An 18937-nucleotide genomic window follows, 5' to 3' on the forward strand; every position below is an offset into this window, starting at 1 on the left:
ACGTCATTTCCTCTTACAAATCTCCAGTTAAAGAAACCGAAATGAAGTTTCTTACATCGGTTTAGGAAGTTATCAATGTTCTTGTTTTTCCTCATAGCTGGGAAGTCCAAGTCATACACCATAGCGTCCAAGCCATCCTACAAGACAGAGAAACACAATAATTAGACACATCACAACAACAGTGCAGTCACATGCCAGGCATGGGAGAACGGGGGTAAACGAGCGCCACCACTGGACATGAAAATGCATCGCGTGCTGTCCAGCTTCACTTACACATAACAGGTTACTTTCCTACAAATCACCAAGAGCCTACAGATTGAACCTTTTTCTGTGCCATCTATGAGGACATGGTATGTATCTTCCAATACTGATGGAGTGTTGATCACATTCCCACCCAATGTTGTAGATGTCAGCAATGCTTCAGGCCTGACAGGTTAGCGGAAGTGGCCAACAAAAGGAGAAATATAAAAGACAATATTCCCCATATAGAATCTCTTTGCAGAGAAAAGGTGTTGGCAATTTTACCAGAACTGCATCTTTTTGGCTACTGTAGTAAGTAAAAAAAAAAATATAACAGCTACAAGTTGGCGAGTGAGCGACCCAGACAGCTGATACATGCTTCCTGAGCCATGGAAACTGTAACGGGGTCTACTATGCTGTAGTACCTCTTTCAGCACCCCCCGTGTTTCAGGAGGTCCACTCTGCTTTTGCTGGATTCTGAATGAAGGACGCTGGCTGGAATTCCTTGATTACGTGAGAGCATATAAAAGCTGACTGCTACTCCACGTATTTCCAGTCTAAAAGAACACACTTTATTCACAGCACACAGAATATATAACACAGATACACAGGGCAGGCCAATAGAAAAGCGGCAGGCCAGACATACATTACAATAGCCTGCAGGGGGCCGGAGCCTGCTGATATTTACTGTGGGAATTACAAAGGTGAGGGAGGTCAGAAGGAGAATATCTTGTCCCCTCTGACCAGGGGCGCAGTCTGTGGACTGATGCATTTCACATGGAACCTATTATACATAATATGTTATGCAGTATATATTCTTGGTGCTGAGGGTTCTGTAACAGCAACATATCAGGCACTGGCTGGATGATTAAGTGTTTCAGATTAAGACATACTGTAAAAGCTGTCGGGGACGGAGCTGCGCTGGAGACTAGTCGCACAGGAGGATCTGTCACTGTGAGCGTGTATAGGAAGAGAATAATGGTCACCACCAAGCATCGGTGGGGAGAAGCTGCCGGGGACCCACCTATCCGACTAGTCTCCAGTGCAGCTCAGTCCTCGGGGCTCTCTCTGAAACACTGTAGTGATCCAAAGTTATACATACCTGGCTGATGTATGCTGCCCATGAAATCCCCCAAAGCACAGATGTCAAAGTAAAAGGTCAGATTTCATAATAAGAATAATAATCTTTATTTTTATATAGCGCTAACATATTCCGCAGCGCTTTACAGTTTTGCACACATTATCATTGCTGTCCCTGAAGGGGCTCACAGTCTAAATTCCCTATCATTGTGTCTTTGGAGTGTGGGAGGAAACCCACGCAAACACGGGGAGAACATACAAACTCCTTGCAGATGTTGTCCTTGGTGGGATTTGAACCCAGGACTGCAGCGCTGCAAGGCTGCAGTGCTATCCACTGAGCCACCGTGCTGCCTGTAACGTGCCTGTTCTTTGTGGTCATCAGGAAAGCTCTACCTAATGTGCACGGCTATCTTTACTGGCATAAGAGCAGCATAGCAGGTGGATTTGGGGGCAGAGCTTACAAAGTGTATATAGATTTGTATATGCGTACGTGTATATGCGTACGTGCGTGTATAGGCTTACGTGCGTGTGTATGCGTACGTGCGTGTGCACGTAGATGCGTATGCATGTAGATGAATACGTGTATGAATGAGTATATGTGCGTGTTTGTATTTCTAAAGTCACTTTAATTTGATGTTCAAAAATGGCTTAATAAAATAAAATAAAAAAAGACAGTCCAAACTTTTGTTGTTGTTTTTTTGCAACTACCAGTAAATTAGCCAAAAAGGCGACTGTTTCAATAAAATCACAATTTGAGCAGAAATATCAGATGTTCATATTTTTACTCTGGGAGGGACTGGCATACATTTGCACAGGTGACCACAACATTTTTTTTTTTCTTTAAAGGCACAAAATTCAAGGAAGATTAAGGTGTAAATGAAAAACAAGAGAACCCCCAAAAAAGTAGACATTAAAAGGCACAAATACAATAATAGATGTGTCCCCAATCCCTTTTTTCAGTGCTGATGCAGAGGATTCCCATGTAGGGGTCTTCCCGGGGGACACTTGGATGTCTAGCTCTGGCTTCACATGTTTGAGTAAAGCAGGACTTGGATCATGTTCCCGGAGAGCAGCTGCGTCAGAAGATCGGACCAAGAGAAATCTCATCTTTAGAAATGCAATGCAGAGAATTACACTGAGATGTGAACAGCATTTGGTGGGCCCTTGTAATAAAGTATACGCCACCTGGAATAAAGTTTCCGTGGGGGATTTAACCTCAGTGGAGTTTCCCCAGAACATATTTTTGGTTGCTCATAAGCTTCAACGGGTTAAAATTAACAAAGGTTTCCTAATGGCTGCATTTGGGCACGTGTGTTGTAGCCATGTCATCACCACTGCAGGAAAAAAAAAAAAAAAGAGAGGTAGCGGCAGACAGCCAGCGCTGGAACGGGGTTAATGAGTAAACCTCCATTACGGCATTATTACCCATAGCAGGGAGATCAGAAAACCCTGCGTAGAGCTGTCTCACGGCAAACACCAGCTATTCAGACATTGACAATAATGGGGTTTGTCTTTTCAACAGGCAAATAGGCATGCAGTACTTTGCCCATTACTTTTGGCTGGATTTATAATGGAGGCTCCAAAGAAGATGTGCACAGAGCCTTAGGCCCAGATAAACGCTGGACTAAAATCAGCTGTACCAGCCCAATATCAGTCAGAAATCTACTGTGCATGGGGGCCTCCTATATCTCCTGACAAAGGGTTTCAAGGGAAATAAGGGTCGGCAGTTGAAATATTAACCCCTGACCCTTTTATTAATCGGACATAAGCTGTCATGACTTTCTGGCAGCAGCTTTCTCAGCTATTCCCTTTGAAAACACATGAATGTTCACCCAAGTCGAATGTGTGGTAGTCAGGAGAGAACACTGTTAGGACTAACAATCATAAAACATGTACCGGTATGTGGATCCGTAGATAGTGGGAAAAGGCCTGGAAATGAAACATTGTTTGGGAATTTAGCATCTGTCGAATTGCAAACCTAAATAATATAAGCAGTTAGTAGGATGAAGGAAGTATCAGGACAGCCAATAGATAGATGATCCAGGAGATCTGGGCCACACAGGACTATTATTAAACCAAAGAAATGAGCTGGAGAACATGCTGGTATAAGTACAGCGTGTAGCTGCACATGTACATGGCGACCATTAATGAGCAAACACCCTTCACTAGTTTAACCCCTTAGAGACCGAGCCAAATTTTTGAAATCTGACCAGTGTCACTTTATGTGGTAATAACTCTGCAACGCTTCAACAAATCCCAGTGATTTTGAGATTGTTTTTTCGTGACACATTATACTTTATGATAATTGTAAATTTAGTTCAACATTTTTTGTGTTTATTTATAAAAAATATAAAAAATTTGAGAAAAATTTTAAAAAATTTGCAATTTTCTAAATTTGAATGATTATCCCTTTAATCCAGATAGTCATACAACAGCAAACCATTAATAAATAACATTTCCCACATGTCTGCTTTACATCAGCACCATTTGTAAAATTTTATTTTATTTTGTTAGCATTTTAGGAGGTTTAAAAATGTAGCAGCAATTTTTCATTTTTTCAAAGAAATTTACCACATTTATTTTTTTAGGGACTTATCCATGTTTGAAGTGACTTTAGGGGTCCCATATATTGGGAAACCCCCAAACGTGATACCATTTTAAAAACAGCACCCCTAAACATATTGAAAACTGCTGTCAGGTAGTTTATTAACCCTTCATGTGCTTTACAGGAATTAATGCAAAGTGGCATGACAGAAATGAAAATGTGCATTTTTACCACCTAAATGTTGCTAACTTCTAAACAGATTACTACAGCCATCAGACTCTAAGGCCGCTATTTGGTCATGAATTGCCATCGCAAACATCAGGACAACAAAATCATGATCTGAGGGCACCAATTGGGATAAAGAAGAAGCCCCCACACTCTGTTAACCATTTATAATGATGTAGTCACTATTGACAGCAGCATCTAAGGGGTTAAACAGATTTAGAAGGTGCAAATACTGATCGTGGCTGATACAGCAAGTTGTCAGCTATAGTGTACAACCGACAGATGCTGGATTGTCACCTGTATGGGGAGGCTATTCTCTTATATCTCAGGTCAGTTAAAAGACGTATTGGCGGTCATTAAGGGGTTAATTAACATAGGCTATTTGACACCGTTATGATAAAAAAAAGTGTTAAAAGGTCATTCCATCGCGCCCAGGATATCCTATAACTAATGTAAAAGCTGTCATAGGCAGACCTCATACACAGGGACAGAGCAAGACTCCGTTCTGTTTCACCACCGGCCCATGGAAAGCTAAAAACACAAGTGCATAGCCAAAAATACAGGGCTCTGGGTGGGTTTTCACATGTGTTTACGATCATTATCCATCCTGTTTTCAACTTCAGCTGTCCTACAGATTGTGTTATGTTTGCATCAAAAATTTGTTGAAGTTTCATTGAAGCCATTCTCCAGTTTACCCATGAAACATTGCCTGTGCCATTGGCTGCAACATAACCCCAAAGCATTATTCATTCACCCCATGCTTAATGGTTGGCAAGATGTTCTTTTCCTGAAATTCTGTTGCCTTCTTTTCTCCACCCTTACCTCTTATCATGGTGGCCAAAGTTCTATTTTAACCTCATCTGTCCACAGGACTTGTTTCCAAAATGCTTCATCAGCAGTACCCGATACGGCGATACGTGTGTGGCCATTGCCGAGTCCCCACTCGTGCCCCTGCTCCCATGGTTCAGTCTCCCCTCGGTCCATCAGCCAGACGGATGCATCGCCCGGACGCTCTCAGAGCTCCCCATTGCAGGTTCTCATCTACCTTATCGGCTGCACCATTCTGATGCTAGCAGCCCCTCTCCTTAGGCCGCCTGTGCTGCCTTGTTAGTGTACACCATATCCCATATACTATATCCCCAGGCATTCTAACGGATGCCCTAGTACAGTTTAGTTGGGACTCCCAATATCTTTATTTTGGGTGATTTTTCATGGGAGGCAGTCCTCTTATTTTACACCCTTTATACGGTTTATAGACCGACAGTGTGTCGGGAGTTTAAGTATAAGGACTAATACAGATATATTGTTATTTACGTACAACCCCTGGCAAAAATTATGGAATCACCGGCCTTGGAGGATGTTCATTCAGTTGTTTAATTTTGTAGAAAAAAAAGCCGATCACAGACATGGCACAAAACTTAAGTAATTTCAAATGGAAAAACTTTCAGGCTTTAAGAAACAGTAAGGCTATGTGCACACGTATTCTAGGTCCACTGCGGATTTTTCTGCAGTGGATTTGATAAATCAGCAGTGGAAAACCGCTGCGCATTTACCGCAGTTTTCACTGCGGTTTTACAACTGCGGTTTTCCATAGGGGCAGCTGTAAAACCGCTGTGGAATCCGCAGAAAGAAGGGACATGCTGTGGAATGTAAACAGCTGCGTTTCCGTGTGTTTTTTTCCGCAGCATGTGTACAGCGTTTTTGGTTTCCCATAGGTTTACATTGAACTGTAAACTCATGGGAAACTGCTGCGGATCCGCAGCTGCGGAAACGCTGCGGATCCGCAGCAAAATCCGCATCTTGTGCCCATACCCTAAAAGAAATCATGAACAAAAAAATGTGGTAGTCAGTAATGGTTACTTTTTTTTTTAAAGGGAATCTGTCACCTCATTTTTCGCCTATAAGCTAAGGCCACCGCCATCAGAGGCTTATCTACAGCATTCCGTAATGCTGTAGATAAGCCCCCCATGTAACCTGAAAGATAAGAAAAACAAGTTAGATTATACTCCACCTGGGGGGGGTCCCGCTGCAGTCCAGTCCGATAGGCATCGCGGTCCGGGGTCTCCCATCTTCATATGATGTCGTCCTCTTCTTTGCTTCCTGTCGTGGCTCCTGTCGCGCACTTTACCTGCCATGTTGAGGGAAGAGCAAAGTACTGCAGTGCGCAGGTGCCAGGAAAGGTGTCAGAGAGGCCCGATGCACTGCAGTACTTTACCCTCAACAGGGCAAACAGTACTCTTTATCAATCTGGCTCCAACTTTCTCTGATTACTGTTGCCTGATCAACTTTGCAGGTTGGAGCCTAGTCATGGACCATTTTCTTCAACTTCCACCAAAGATTTCCAATTGGATTGAGATCCGGACTATTTGCAGGCCATGACATTGACCTTATGTGTCTTTTTTCAAGGAATGTTTTCACAGTTTTTGCTCTATGGCAGGATGCATTATCATCTTGAAAAATGATTTCATCATCCCCAAACATCCTTTCAATTGATGGGATAAGAAAAGTGTCCAAAATATCAACATAAACTTGTGCATTTATTGAAGATGTAATGACAGCCATCTCCCCAGTGCCTTTACCTGACATGCAGCCCCATATCATCAATTACTCTGGAAATGTGCATGTTCTATTCAGGCAGTCATCTCTATAAATCTCATTGGAACGGCACCAAACAAAAGTTCCAGCATCATCACCTTGCCCAATGCAGATTCGTGATTCATCACTGAATATGACTTTCATCCAGTCATCAGCCATAGTCCACGATTGCTTTTCCTTAGCCCATTGTAGCCTTGTTTTTTTCTGTCTGGGTGTTAATAATGGCTTTAGTTTAGCTCTTCTGTATGTAAATCCCATTTCCTTTAGGCGGTTTCTTACAGTTCGGTCACAGACGTTGACTCGTTTCCACCCATTCGTTCATTTGTTTTGTTGTGCATTTCCTGTTTGGAAAGACATATTGCTTTAAGTTTCCAGTCTTGCCGCTTTGAGGTCTTCCTTGGTCTACCAGTATGTTTGCCTTTAACAACCTTCCCATGTTGTTTGTATTTGGTCCAGAGTTAAAGGTACTGTCACACTAGACGATATCGCTAGCGATCCGTGACGTTGCAGCGTCCTCGCTAGCGATATCGTCCAGTGTGACAGGCAGCAGCGATCAGGCCCCTGCTGGGAGATCGCTGGTCGGGGAAGAAAGTCCAGAACTTTATTTCGTCGCTGGACTCCCCGTAGACATCGCTGAATCGGCGTGTGTGACACCGATTCAGCGATGTCTTCACTGGTAACCAGGGTAAACATCGGGTAACTAAGCGCAGGGCCGCGCTTAGTAACCCGCTGTTTACCCTGGTTTCCAGCGTAAAAAAACAAACAGTACATACTTACATTCAGCTGTCTGTCCCTTGCTGTCTGGTTCCTGCCTTGACTGCTGGCCGTAGTGAAAGCAGAGCACAGCCACAGCAGTGAGTCACCACTGTGTGACTCACCGCTGTGCTGTGCTTTCACTTTCACTTTGCGGCCAGCAGTCAGTGCAGGGACCAGACGGCAAGGGACAGACAGCTGAATGTAAGTATGTACTGTTTGTTTTTTTACGCTGGTAACCAGGGTAAACATCGGGTTACTAAGCGCGGCCCTGCGCTTAGTTACCCGATGTTTACCCTGGTTACTGGGGACCTCGGGATCGTTGGTCGCTGGAGAGCGGTCTGTGTGACAGCTCTCCAGCGACCAAACAGCGACGCTGCAGCGATCCGGATCGTTGTCGGTATCGCTGCAGCGTCGCTAAGTGTGACGGTACCTTTAGACACAGCTGACTGTGAGCAACCAACATCTTTTGCAACATTGCATGATTATTTACCCTCTTTTAAGAGTTTGATAATCCTCTCCTTTGTTTCAATTGGCATCTCTCCTGTTGGAGCCATGATACATGTCAGTCCACTTGGTGCCACAGCTCTCCAAGGTGTGATCACTCCTTTTTAGATGCAGACTAACCTCCAGATCTAATTTGATGCAGGTGTGATTCTGGGTGATTCCAGAATATTTTCCTCAGAATTGAGTGACTCCATAATTTTTACCCTATGCTTGGTTAAAAAAAAAGTAACCATTACTGACTACCACATTTTTTTGTTCAGGGCAGCACGGTGGCGCAGTGGTTAGCACTGCAGCCTTGCAGCGCTGGGGTCCTGGGTTCTAATCCCACCCAGGACAACATCTGCAAAGAGTTTGTATGTTCTCTCCGTGTTTGCATGGGTTTCCTCCGGGCACTCCGGTTTCCTCCCACATTCCAAAGACATACTGATAGGAATTCATGGTTGTGAGCCCAATCGGGGACAGTGATGATAATGTATGCAAGACTGTAAAGCGCTGCGGAATATGTTAGCGCTATATAAAAATAAAGATTATTATTTATTATTATTATTCGTGATTTCTTTTAGTGTTTCTTAAAGCCAGAAAGTTGCCATTTGAAATGACTTTAGCTTTGTGTCATTTCTGTGATCTGCTTTTTTTCTACAAAATTAAACAATTGAATGAACATCCTCCAAGGCCGGTGATTCCATAATTTTTGCCAGGGGTTGTATATTATATCCTGAATGTTCGTTTACATATGTTTGTGCATTTCCATTGTTACAAGTGGAGCAGGGCTTGAGTGGTTGGACCCACTGTTTTTATTTATGTTTTAACTTTTTGTATATTTTCTACCAATAAAGTTTTCTTACGCTATTATCTTGGATTCCTTCTGTGCATATCATACAGTAGCGCCTTTTCTCTTCTTGCCTGACAAGCCATAACACTAACAGGCTAATCAATGTGTGAAACTTTGGTCAAAGTTATTTAAGGCTACGTTCACATTTGCGTTGTGCGCCGCTGCGTCGGCGACGCAACGCACAACGCAAACAAAAATGCAACAAAACGCACGCAAAAACACTGCCTTTTGCGACGCATGCGTCGTTTTTTGCCGAAATTTGGACGCAAGAAAAATGCAACTTGTTGCGTTTTCTTGGCCCGACGCTTGCGGCAAAAAAAACGCATGCGTCGCACAACGCATCACAAAAAGACGCATGCGTCCCCCATGTTAAATATAGGGGCGCATGACGCATGCGTCGCCGCTGCGTCGCCCGACGCAAACCCGACGCAAACATGCATAACGCTAATGTGAGCGTAGCCTAAGCACATAAATCTCCAAGGGTGCCCAAACTTTTGTATTGGCTCAATTCCCTTTTTGTAATTTTTAAAATGTACAAAATATACATTTTTTTTGGCCTAAAATACAAAGGAAATGTCATATTTAACTTCAGGCCTTTTAGAGATCATGTCATCTTCAATTTGCTTAAACTGCTCAACAACAGTAATTTTGACCAGGGGTGCCCAAACTTTTACATACCACTGTATATCTGCACATAGATAACCCTCTGTGATAAGACCAAACACTTCTAAAATCAGCCGTGAATGAAACTGCCCTTAATTTTAACAGACTTGCATTGATGCAACTTCAAATATTTCAGAGAATTGTAAAAGGTAGATGTTCTCCGAAATATCTTCAAGGTGAACCAAGGCTTCGAGACACTGGAAAAACTTGCACAATTTAAACAAAGCTGGCTCACAATAGGAACAAAAAAAATCACAAATGCATTTTGGAGAAAGTTTAAAGGCTGAAAAATAGTTGAGAAATTCTAAAGTGTGTTAAGAGCTCAGGCCGTGCCTTACAGGTGCTGACACTTCCTATGTAGGAACTCTGGCCCAAATGGTTTTTGCAGCGAATAGCAGCGGTGCGTTTAGCAGCTATAAATAGGCGTGACGCTCCATTGTGGGAAGAAAGAAATGCATTCTTGGACAGGACACAGCGTTATAACGAGAAGGATGTGTTTCCTCAATTTAAACGCCAAGACAATGAGCGTTACCCAGGACAATAAAGCACAAACACCATTCCTTCATCTGGGTAACCATCCACGGGTCGGAGGAGCCCAGGAATAGGCTTACATCGCTCAACTGCAAGGGCTCCGAAATATGAGAAAAAGTTACCAGGCTTCCAAAGAAAACAAAATTCCTACAAGCGAATGTCTGCTGCAAAAGTGCAGAATGGAAAACCAAGAATACACCATATTATAAGGGAAAAAGAAAACTGCAAAACACCACAAGAACAGTTCTCAAATGCTAAATTTATCACCAGGTGTTTGCCTCCTAATCTGAGAGCAGTATAACGTAGTGGTAGAGACCCTGATTCCAGCGATGTGTCACTTAGGTTATTTTCACACTAGCGTTGTTTGCTGTACGTCGCAATGCGTCGTTTTGGAGAAAAACGCATCCTGCAAATGTGCTTGATGGATGCGTTTTTTCTCCATAGACTTGCATTAGCGACGCATTGCAACATATGGCCACACGTCGCATCCGTCGTGCGACGGATGCGTCGTGTTTTGGCGGACCGTCGGCACAAAAAAACATTGCATGTAACTTTTTTTTGTGCGTCGTGTCCGCCATTTCCGACCGCGCATGCGTGGTGGGGACTCCGCCCCCTCCTCCCCATAACTTACAATGGGGCAGAGGATGCGTTGTAAAACTGCATCCGCTGCCCCCGTTGTTCATTTTTTTTTTTGCAGTTTGCGCCGGTACGCCGGGCCGACGCTAGTGTGAAAGTAGCCTTACTGGGTTTCTTGCTCTAGTTTTGATACAGTTTTAATCAGCCAGAGATTATCACTAGAAGACTAGAAAACCTGCTGCCATTTAGTCCTCTGTGTACTGTATAGGCAGAAAGCAGCCAATCAGTGGTGTGAGCGGGGTTATACAGAGCTCAACGTTCAGAGAACTGCCAGATCTGCCGCAAAGAAAAGTGATTGTATCAAAAGAGCAAGCAGCCCAGTAAGTGACACATCACTGGAATCAGGATCTCTACCTCTACGTTATGCTTCTCTCAGATGGGGTAGCAAAATCCTTGTAACAGATTGCCATTAAAAGTAGTCCTACATTACCAGACCATGGGGCAAACAATACACATCAGCTTACAGGACAAAGAAGAGATTTCAATCATGCTTAACCACAACTAATGATGAACATGTACATCTTATGGGCATTATTACACACAAACAATTTATTACAATAGAGTCTAATATAGATGGCCAGACAATTTTTAAAAGCGGAATTACTTCTTTAATTATGTCATTGAAAACTACAGTACGGTAGGGTTTTTTTTTTAAAGAAAGAAAAAAAAAAGGAGCATGAACCCAGCAGCATGGGGCAGCCATCTACCCATGTGCATCGCTGGTATGCCAGTGTAAACAGGATGACATGTGGACATGCGGAGGTTAGATGGGATGAAGATGAAGGGGTGAACTTACTCCATGTATGCCCCCTCATCATTCTTCGGCAGTAGGGTATGCTTTTGCCCTTGATCAGGGGATTGTTGTTACACGTTTTTTCGATGTGTCCAGCAATGGTTTACTCCACCCGATAAATGGGATAGCAGGCGGCCATGTTCAATGGCGGTGGGGACATAGCTGTACTAATATGGAACCGGTCCACAGGACCCTACACAGCCACAAAAACACTTTGATGAACGTACTTTAAAAAGTTTAAAAACATTTTCTAAACAACAGTTTAAGCACTTGTCCATTTGCCACGGCTCAGTGTCCGGGCAGTACGCCAATGTTTCCATTTCCATGCTAGTTGTCCCTGAAGCTTTTACCCTGCACTAAATCGCTCCCAACTCTGCAGCATTGGAAGCACATAAAGGTCTGCTCATAAAATACACAGAACCGATGCGCCCCCCCCCCCCCCCCATTCCAATAACGGTGGTGACCCCCCACTGACACCGATCAGCTGTTTGCGGCTCCAGCATATACACTGGCCACAACAACACAGCGCTGGCCAATCTCGCTTGTGCAGCTCAGGGGCCCCTGAAGTGATTAGGAGCGGAGCTGCAGTACCTGAGAACGGGCAGTATAGAGCGCTGTTACAATTCTGTACACTGCTGCAAGCTACAGGATGGAGGGGATGTCGGACCCCCACCGATCTGACAATGGTGACCTATGCTAAGAATAAGTCATTCATATAGAAGTCCTGCTTTGTTCTTGTGGACAGATCACTTAGTGAGGTGACACTACCAGGAGACTGTGTTTGCGCTGTGTACACCCGAGTTCGGAGGTCTACCTGAAGTCACAATACTGGCAGCAACCCCCGGATGAGAGGCTGGAAATACATAGAGGGAAAGTCACCAATCCTAACACATTATATAGGTATACTGGTCTGTGTGTTAGCTATGGGCAACCTGTCTGAGCCTATAGTGTAGTATACACCCAGTACATGACACTACTGGCACCAGTACACTCCACTTGAATGTAGAAAAAAAAGGTTGCTGCCTTAATCGGTCATATATACAGTAAATCACCACATTAGTAAGGAAATGGCATCATCACCGCCGCAGATAACGACATGTCATCAGTAGATGACAACTGTAAGGAGGCTGGCGGGGGACCAGAGAACAGGCACCACAGAACTGGTGTACTGGGGTACGAGGCTGTGACAATGACCGCAGCCTCTGCCGTTCAGGGGGAGGGGGTTCGAGGCTGTGACAGTGACCGCAGCCTCTGCCTCCTGATGAGGCTTCGTACAGGGGGAGGGGGTACGAGGCTGTGACAGTGACCGCAGCCTCTGCCTACTGATGAGGCTTCGTTCAGGGGGAGGGGGTTCGAGGCTGTGACAGTGACCGCAGCCTCTGCCTCCTGATGAGGCTTCGTTCAGGGGGAGGGGGTTCGAGGCTGTGACAGTGACCGCAGCCTCTGCCTCCTGATGACGCTTTGCTTGAGTTTTCACAGCATGCACTGAAATATTCAGACAAGTCATCCTCAGGAAATAGGGGGAAAAATAATAACGTAGTTAGTGTACTTTGGGAACAGTAGGGAATTTTTAAAGCAAGAATCTTATTCCAAATAAATAGGGAGTTAGGAGAAAAATAAATTTGCCTTCGAACCACCCCTATAAAGGCTAGAGTATGAAATGCCAGTCTTGGTAAAGGTCCTCTATAGCAGGGGTCCCCAACTCCAGTCCTCAAGGCCCACCAACAGGTAATGTTTTCAGGATTTCCTTTGCATTGCACAGGTGATGCAATTATTACCTGGGCAAGACTAAGGAAATCCTGAAAACATGACCTGTTGGTGGGCCTTGAGGACTGGAGTTGGGGACCCCTGCTCTATAGAGTCTGCATATTTGTATGGTATATGGAAAGAACAATGCTAACTATTCATTTCCCTTTGGAATTCCCAAATTCCAGACTCATACAGACCTGTATTAAAAGGTGAAAAATATGGATGGCAAAGATTTTTTATAATAGCAATGGCATTCAGTGGATAAAATTCCAAAGCAGGAATCCACAGGTAAGATTTGAGCTATGAGACTAAACTGCAAGATGACACATTACCAGGAATAATCATTATTAAAAAAAAAAAAAAAAATCCGTTTGGGAACAGCTTTACATGATGGGCAATGATCCAGTTTAACATGATAAAGTACTGCAGAAAGTGGACTATGGCCCAATGTAACTTCCAACAAGGGCAGCTGGACCTAAGGAATTGCCAACTGGTGGGATTCTGGCCTCGGCCTACTCTTTCACATAGCTGATCTGATGCCATCCAGTAATTTGGTGTTAGCGCTCCTTGCAGCGGTAAATCTCACCAAAGATAACATCTGCAAGAAGTCTGTATGATCTCTCCGTGTTTGTGTGGTTTACCTGCGGGCACTCCGGTTTCCTCCCACAATCCAAAGACATACTGATAGGGAATTTAGATTATGAGCGGACCTGTGGAAATGTGGGTTCTGGTATGTGACCTGAACTTTATTACAAAGTCCAGATTGGGTCCAGAACTTGAACCAGAAGCCTAACCCAATTGAAAAGAATGGGGACCCAAACTTTAAGGCTGAAATATTCTCTCTCTCGGAACATTGCAGCGGACGTCCGGGAGAAGTCAGTGTTCCTTGTTTAGCACCGGACACTTAACTGTCCGGTAAGAACTTATAAGTTTGGGTTCACTCATCTCCAATTATAAGCCCCATTGGGGATAGTGATGATGAAGTTTGTAAAGAGCTGTGGAATATGCCGCTATATGCGGAAACATAGCTAATAGCAAGACTTGATTATCTCTGAAAATATCAGCCAATGTTCTTTTCTAAGAGGCCTCTGTCACCAGTAAGAGCCGCTGATTTTAAGGGATTTATCATACATGCCTGTAGGTAATATAACACTTGTTTTTCCTGCCCATGGTACGAAGAGTACTGTATGCATGTAGAGACATCTCGGCGCTTACAAATGAAGGAGAGGGCAACTTGTACACCATGTAGTTGAGAATTTGGAAGCGGTAAACCAATTTAGTTCCTGCAGGTTTTTGCACGTTTCTATATTTTAATTATATTAAGTGCATATAGCATTTAGACCCCATTGCTTAGGTTTAGTGTGTACATGAGAAAAGTTCCTAGAATGCCAATTTTTAATTTTTTTTAACCATTTAGTCAATGTTACAACTCACAGCCGCTGATCTCAAAAGTCACGCCTTGACACACTTCCTGCTCTCAGACTTAATAGAAGCAGATCATCAGGGGCTGCCAGCCAGGAGGAGGCCATGCCTCCTGATGTGTGACGGAACGTCCTAGAAGGACCCAGGAGCAGCTCCAGCGTCATATTGAACGGAGGAGGTGTAAGGATGAGAAACCAACACTATGGATATTATATTTATACACTGCTCAAAAAAATAAAGGGGAACACAAACAACTCCAAGTCAATGACACTTCTGTGAAATCAACACAGATTAAAAATAAACTCCTGCTGTTCAAACGGAACAGACAACAGGTAGATATGATAGGCAATTAGCAAGACAACCACTATAAAGGTTTGGTTCTGCAGCGGGTGACCACAGACCATTTCTATGCTCATTCTTTTTAGAGGTTGTTTTGGTCACTTATGCATTTTGCCATTGCTCTCATCCCTAGAGGTACTGTACAGTAGCGTAAGGCGGTGTCTACAACCCACAGAAGTTGCTAAGGTAGTACAGCTCATCCAGGATGGCACATCAATGCTATCTGTGGCAAGAAGGGTAGCCATAGAGCAATGGAGCAGATACCAGGAGACAGGCCAGCACACCAGGAGACATGGAGGAAGCCATAGGAGGGCAACAACCTGGCAGCAGGGCTGCTACCTCCTTCTTTGTGCAAGGAGGAACATGAGGAGCAGTGTCAGATACCTGCAAAATGACCTCCAGCAGGCTACTCTGACAACCATCAATGTGTCTGCTCAAACTGTCAGAAACAGACTTCCATGAGGGTGGTATGAGGGCTCGACATCCTCAAGTGGGTGTTGTGCTTAAAGCCCAACACGGCGGAGAGTGATTGGCAGATTCAACATTGACGCCCTGTGGCCTTCACGGATAACAGAAGCTTCACACTGAGCATGTGACAATCTGGAGATGCCGTGGAGAATATTCAGCTGGCTGCAACATCCTCCAGCATGACCGCTTCAGCAGTGCATCAGTAATGGTGTGGGGAGGCATTTCTTTGGAGGGAAGCACAGCCTTCCATGCGCTAGCCGGGAGGTTCCCTGACTGCCATTAGGTACCGGGATGAGATCCTCAGACCCCTTGTGAGACCATATGCTGGTGCAGTTGGTCCTGGGTTCCTTCTCATGCATGACGATGCTAGGCCTCATTTGGCTGAAGTGCATCAGCAATTCCTGCAAGATGAAGGCATTGATGATATGTACTGGCCTGCCCATTCCCCAGAACTGAATCCAATCGCGCATATCTAGATCATCATGTCTCGTTTAGTCCACCAATGCCACATCGCACCAGACTGTATATGAGTTGACTGATGCTTTAACACAGGTCTGGGAAGAGAATCCTCAGGACATCTGCCGCCTCATCAGAGCATGCCCAGGCGTTGTAGGGAGGTCATACAGGCACGTGGAGGATGGGTACGCACACACACACACCTAAGAATCATTTGCTTGTCTTGAGGCATTTCCATTGAAGCTGTATCAGCCAGTAATTTGATTTTCCACTTTGATTTTGAGTATCATTCCAACTCCAGGCCTCCATGCATGTTTTATTGTTATCGACGCATTCCACTATGTAATGAACAAAGATTTGTAACTGGAATATTTCATTCAGTGATATCCAAGATGTGGTATTTTAGAGTTTCTTTTATTTTTTGTACAGTGTAGTTTATAAGAGACTAGTCATTAGAATAATTTTTTCTCCTTGGTGTACGCCTTTAAGAGAGAACTTGAGAATACCCTTTAATTTTTTAACAGCATGCACCCCTTCACGATATAATTATTATAGGCTATTATAGCCTACTAGACGGTGGCCCGATTCTAACACATCGGGTATTCTAGAATATGCATGCCCACGTAGTATATTGCCCAGCCGCGTAGTATATTGCCCAGCCGCGTAGTATATTGCCCAGCCACGTAGTATATTGCCCAGCCACGTAGTATATTGCCCAGCCACGTAGTATACAACACAGACACGTAGTATATTGCCCAGCTACGTAGTATATTGCCCAGTCACGTAGTATATTGCCCAGCCACCGCTAAGTCTTCTGGGTAATTTCGCAATGCATCACCGGGAACAAAAGATGGCGACCGGCGCGAGCAGCTCAGCGGACAACGGAGGGTGAGAAAAGCAGGTTTTTTGTTTTTTATTATTTTAATATTACATTTTTTTACTATTGATGCCGCATAGGCAGCATCAATAGTAAAAGGCTGGGGACACACAGGGTTAATAGCGGCGGTAATGGAGTGCGTTACCCGCGGCATAACGCGGTCCGTTACCGCCAGCTTTAACCCTGTGTGAGCGGTGAGTGGAAGGGAGTATGCGGGCGCCGGGCAGTGACTGCAGGGACTAAGGAGCGGCCATTTTCTTCCGGACTGTGCCAGTCGTGTTATGATAGGCAATTCAGTAACACAATGTACATAGCGATCAGAGCACATACAGTGATCTGACAATAACCCAAAATAATAGAACGAGCTCTGAGACGTGGAAACTCTGTAGACCGCAATTCCTGATCCTCTCAAAACACAACTAGAGGCAGCTGTGGATTGCGCCTAACGCTCCCTATGCAACTCGGCACAGCCTGAGAAACTAACTAGCCTGAAGATAGAAAAATAAGCCTACCTCGCCTCAGAGAAATACCCCAAAGGAAAAGGCAGCCCCCACATATAATGACTGTGAGTAAGATGAAAAGACAAACGTAGGGATGAAATAGATTCAGCAAAGTGAGGCCCGATATTCTAGACAGAACGAGGATAGGAAAGATAACTTTGCGGTCTCCACAAAACCCTAAAGAAAACCACACAAAGGGGGCAAAAAGACCCTCCGTACCGAACTAACGGCACGGAGGTACACCCTTTACGTCCCAGAGCTTCCAGCAAAACAAATAGACAAGCTGGACAGAAAAAATAGCAACAAATAGCAAAGAAGCACTTAGCTATGCAGAGCAGCAGGCCACAGGAATGATCCAGAGAAACACAAGTCCAACACTGGAACATTGACAGGAAGCATGGATCAAAGCATCAGGTGGAGTTAAAGGGAACCTGTCACCTGAATTTGGCGGGACTGGTTTTGGGTCATATGGGCGGAGTTTTCGGGTGTTTGATTCACCCTTTCCTTACCCGCTGGCTGCATGCTGGCTGCAATATTGGATTGAAGTTCATTCTCTGTCCTCCATAGTACATGCCTGCACAAGGCAAGATTGCTTTGTGCATGTGTGTACTATGGAGGACAGAGAATGAACTTCAATCCAATATTGCAGCCAGCATGCAGCCAGCAAGTAAGGAAAGGGTGAATTAAACACCCGAAAACTCCGCCCATATGACCCAAAACCAGTCCCGCCAAATTCAGGTGACAGAGTCCCTTTAAGTAGAGAAGCAGCTAACGACCTCACCAGATCACCTGAGGGAGGAAACTCAGAAGCTGCAGTACCACTTTCCTCCACAACCGGAAGCTCCCAGAGAGAATCAGCCGAAGTACCACTTGTGACCACAGGAGTGAACTCTGCCACAGAATTCACAACACAGTCGCTGATTGGTCGCGGCAAAACAGACACGACCAATCAGCGACTTGGAATTCCAGGACAGACAGAGGCCGCAACCAATGAATATCCGTGACAGACAGACAGACGGAAGTGACCCACAATTATATAGTAGATGGCTGGCAGATAAAGCGATTAAGCATCAATCACTGCCTCAATTTAATGCACAATTCTGAACTTTGTATAAGAAGTGACTTGTGCTATCATTTTATTTATTTTTCCATGAATGGAGCTATGCAAGAACTTGTGAAGCGGTGTTTTTATTTATACCATTATGGGATAGATCCAACATTTTGCTCGCTTTTTACAATGACCAAAAAACCCACAACACTGGCAGTTCAATTTCCCTCTATTTACAGCATTTACCTTGCATTCATTAATTTTATATTTTGATAAATTGAACTTTTAAGCTCTCTGAGAAATCACATACAGTACTCATATTTTACATTTGTTCACTTTAACAAAAGAAATGGAGGACGTCAAAAAGGTACTTTTATTGTTATATATATATATATATATATATATATATATATATATATATATATATATATTTACTTTTCTTTCTGTTAGTCCCCTTAGGGGACTTGTACCTATGATCACTTCTACTGTATAGTGCAATACACCAAATTCATGGTCTCCAATTATGGACATCACACTAAAATTAACATGATAAGCACAGGGGCCTACAGAAAGACAAATAATCCTATTCAAACAACTACAGTAAAGGCCCCGTCACACATAGCGACGCTTGAGCGATTCCGACAACGATACGACCTGTCAGGGATCGCTCAAGCGTCG

At 44.1% G+C, this 18937-nt stretch overlaps 1 protein-coding gene across 2 annotated transcripts in view; it reads right to left on the minus strand.

Moving 5' to 3' along the window:
* Positions 1-18937, minus strand: part of ROCK1 (Rho associated coiled-coil containing protein kinase 1) — a 251358-nt gene that overhangs the window by 91892 nt on the left and 140529 nt on the right. For both annotated transcript variants that reach the window (XM_069731169.1, XM_069731168.1), the window contains exon 2: positions 56-137. In XM_069731169.1, coding sequence (XP_069587270.1) covers positions 56-137 — 82 coding nt within the window. The remainder of the gene's footprint in view (positions 1-55; positions 138-18937) is intronic.

Source organism: Ranitomeya imitator, chromosome 6 (assembly GCF_032444005.1).
Source record: "Ranitomeya imitator isolate aRanImi1 chromosome 6, aRanImi1.pri, whole genome shotgun sequence".
Lineage (NCBI taxonomy): Eukaryota > Metazoa > Chordata > Amphibia > Anura > Dendrobatidae > Ranitomeya > Ranitomeya imitator.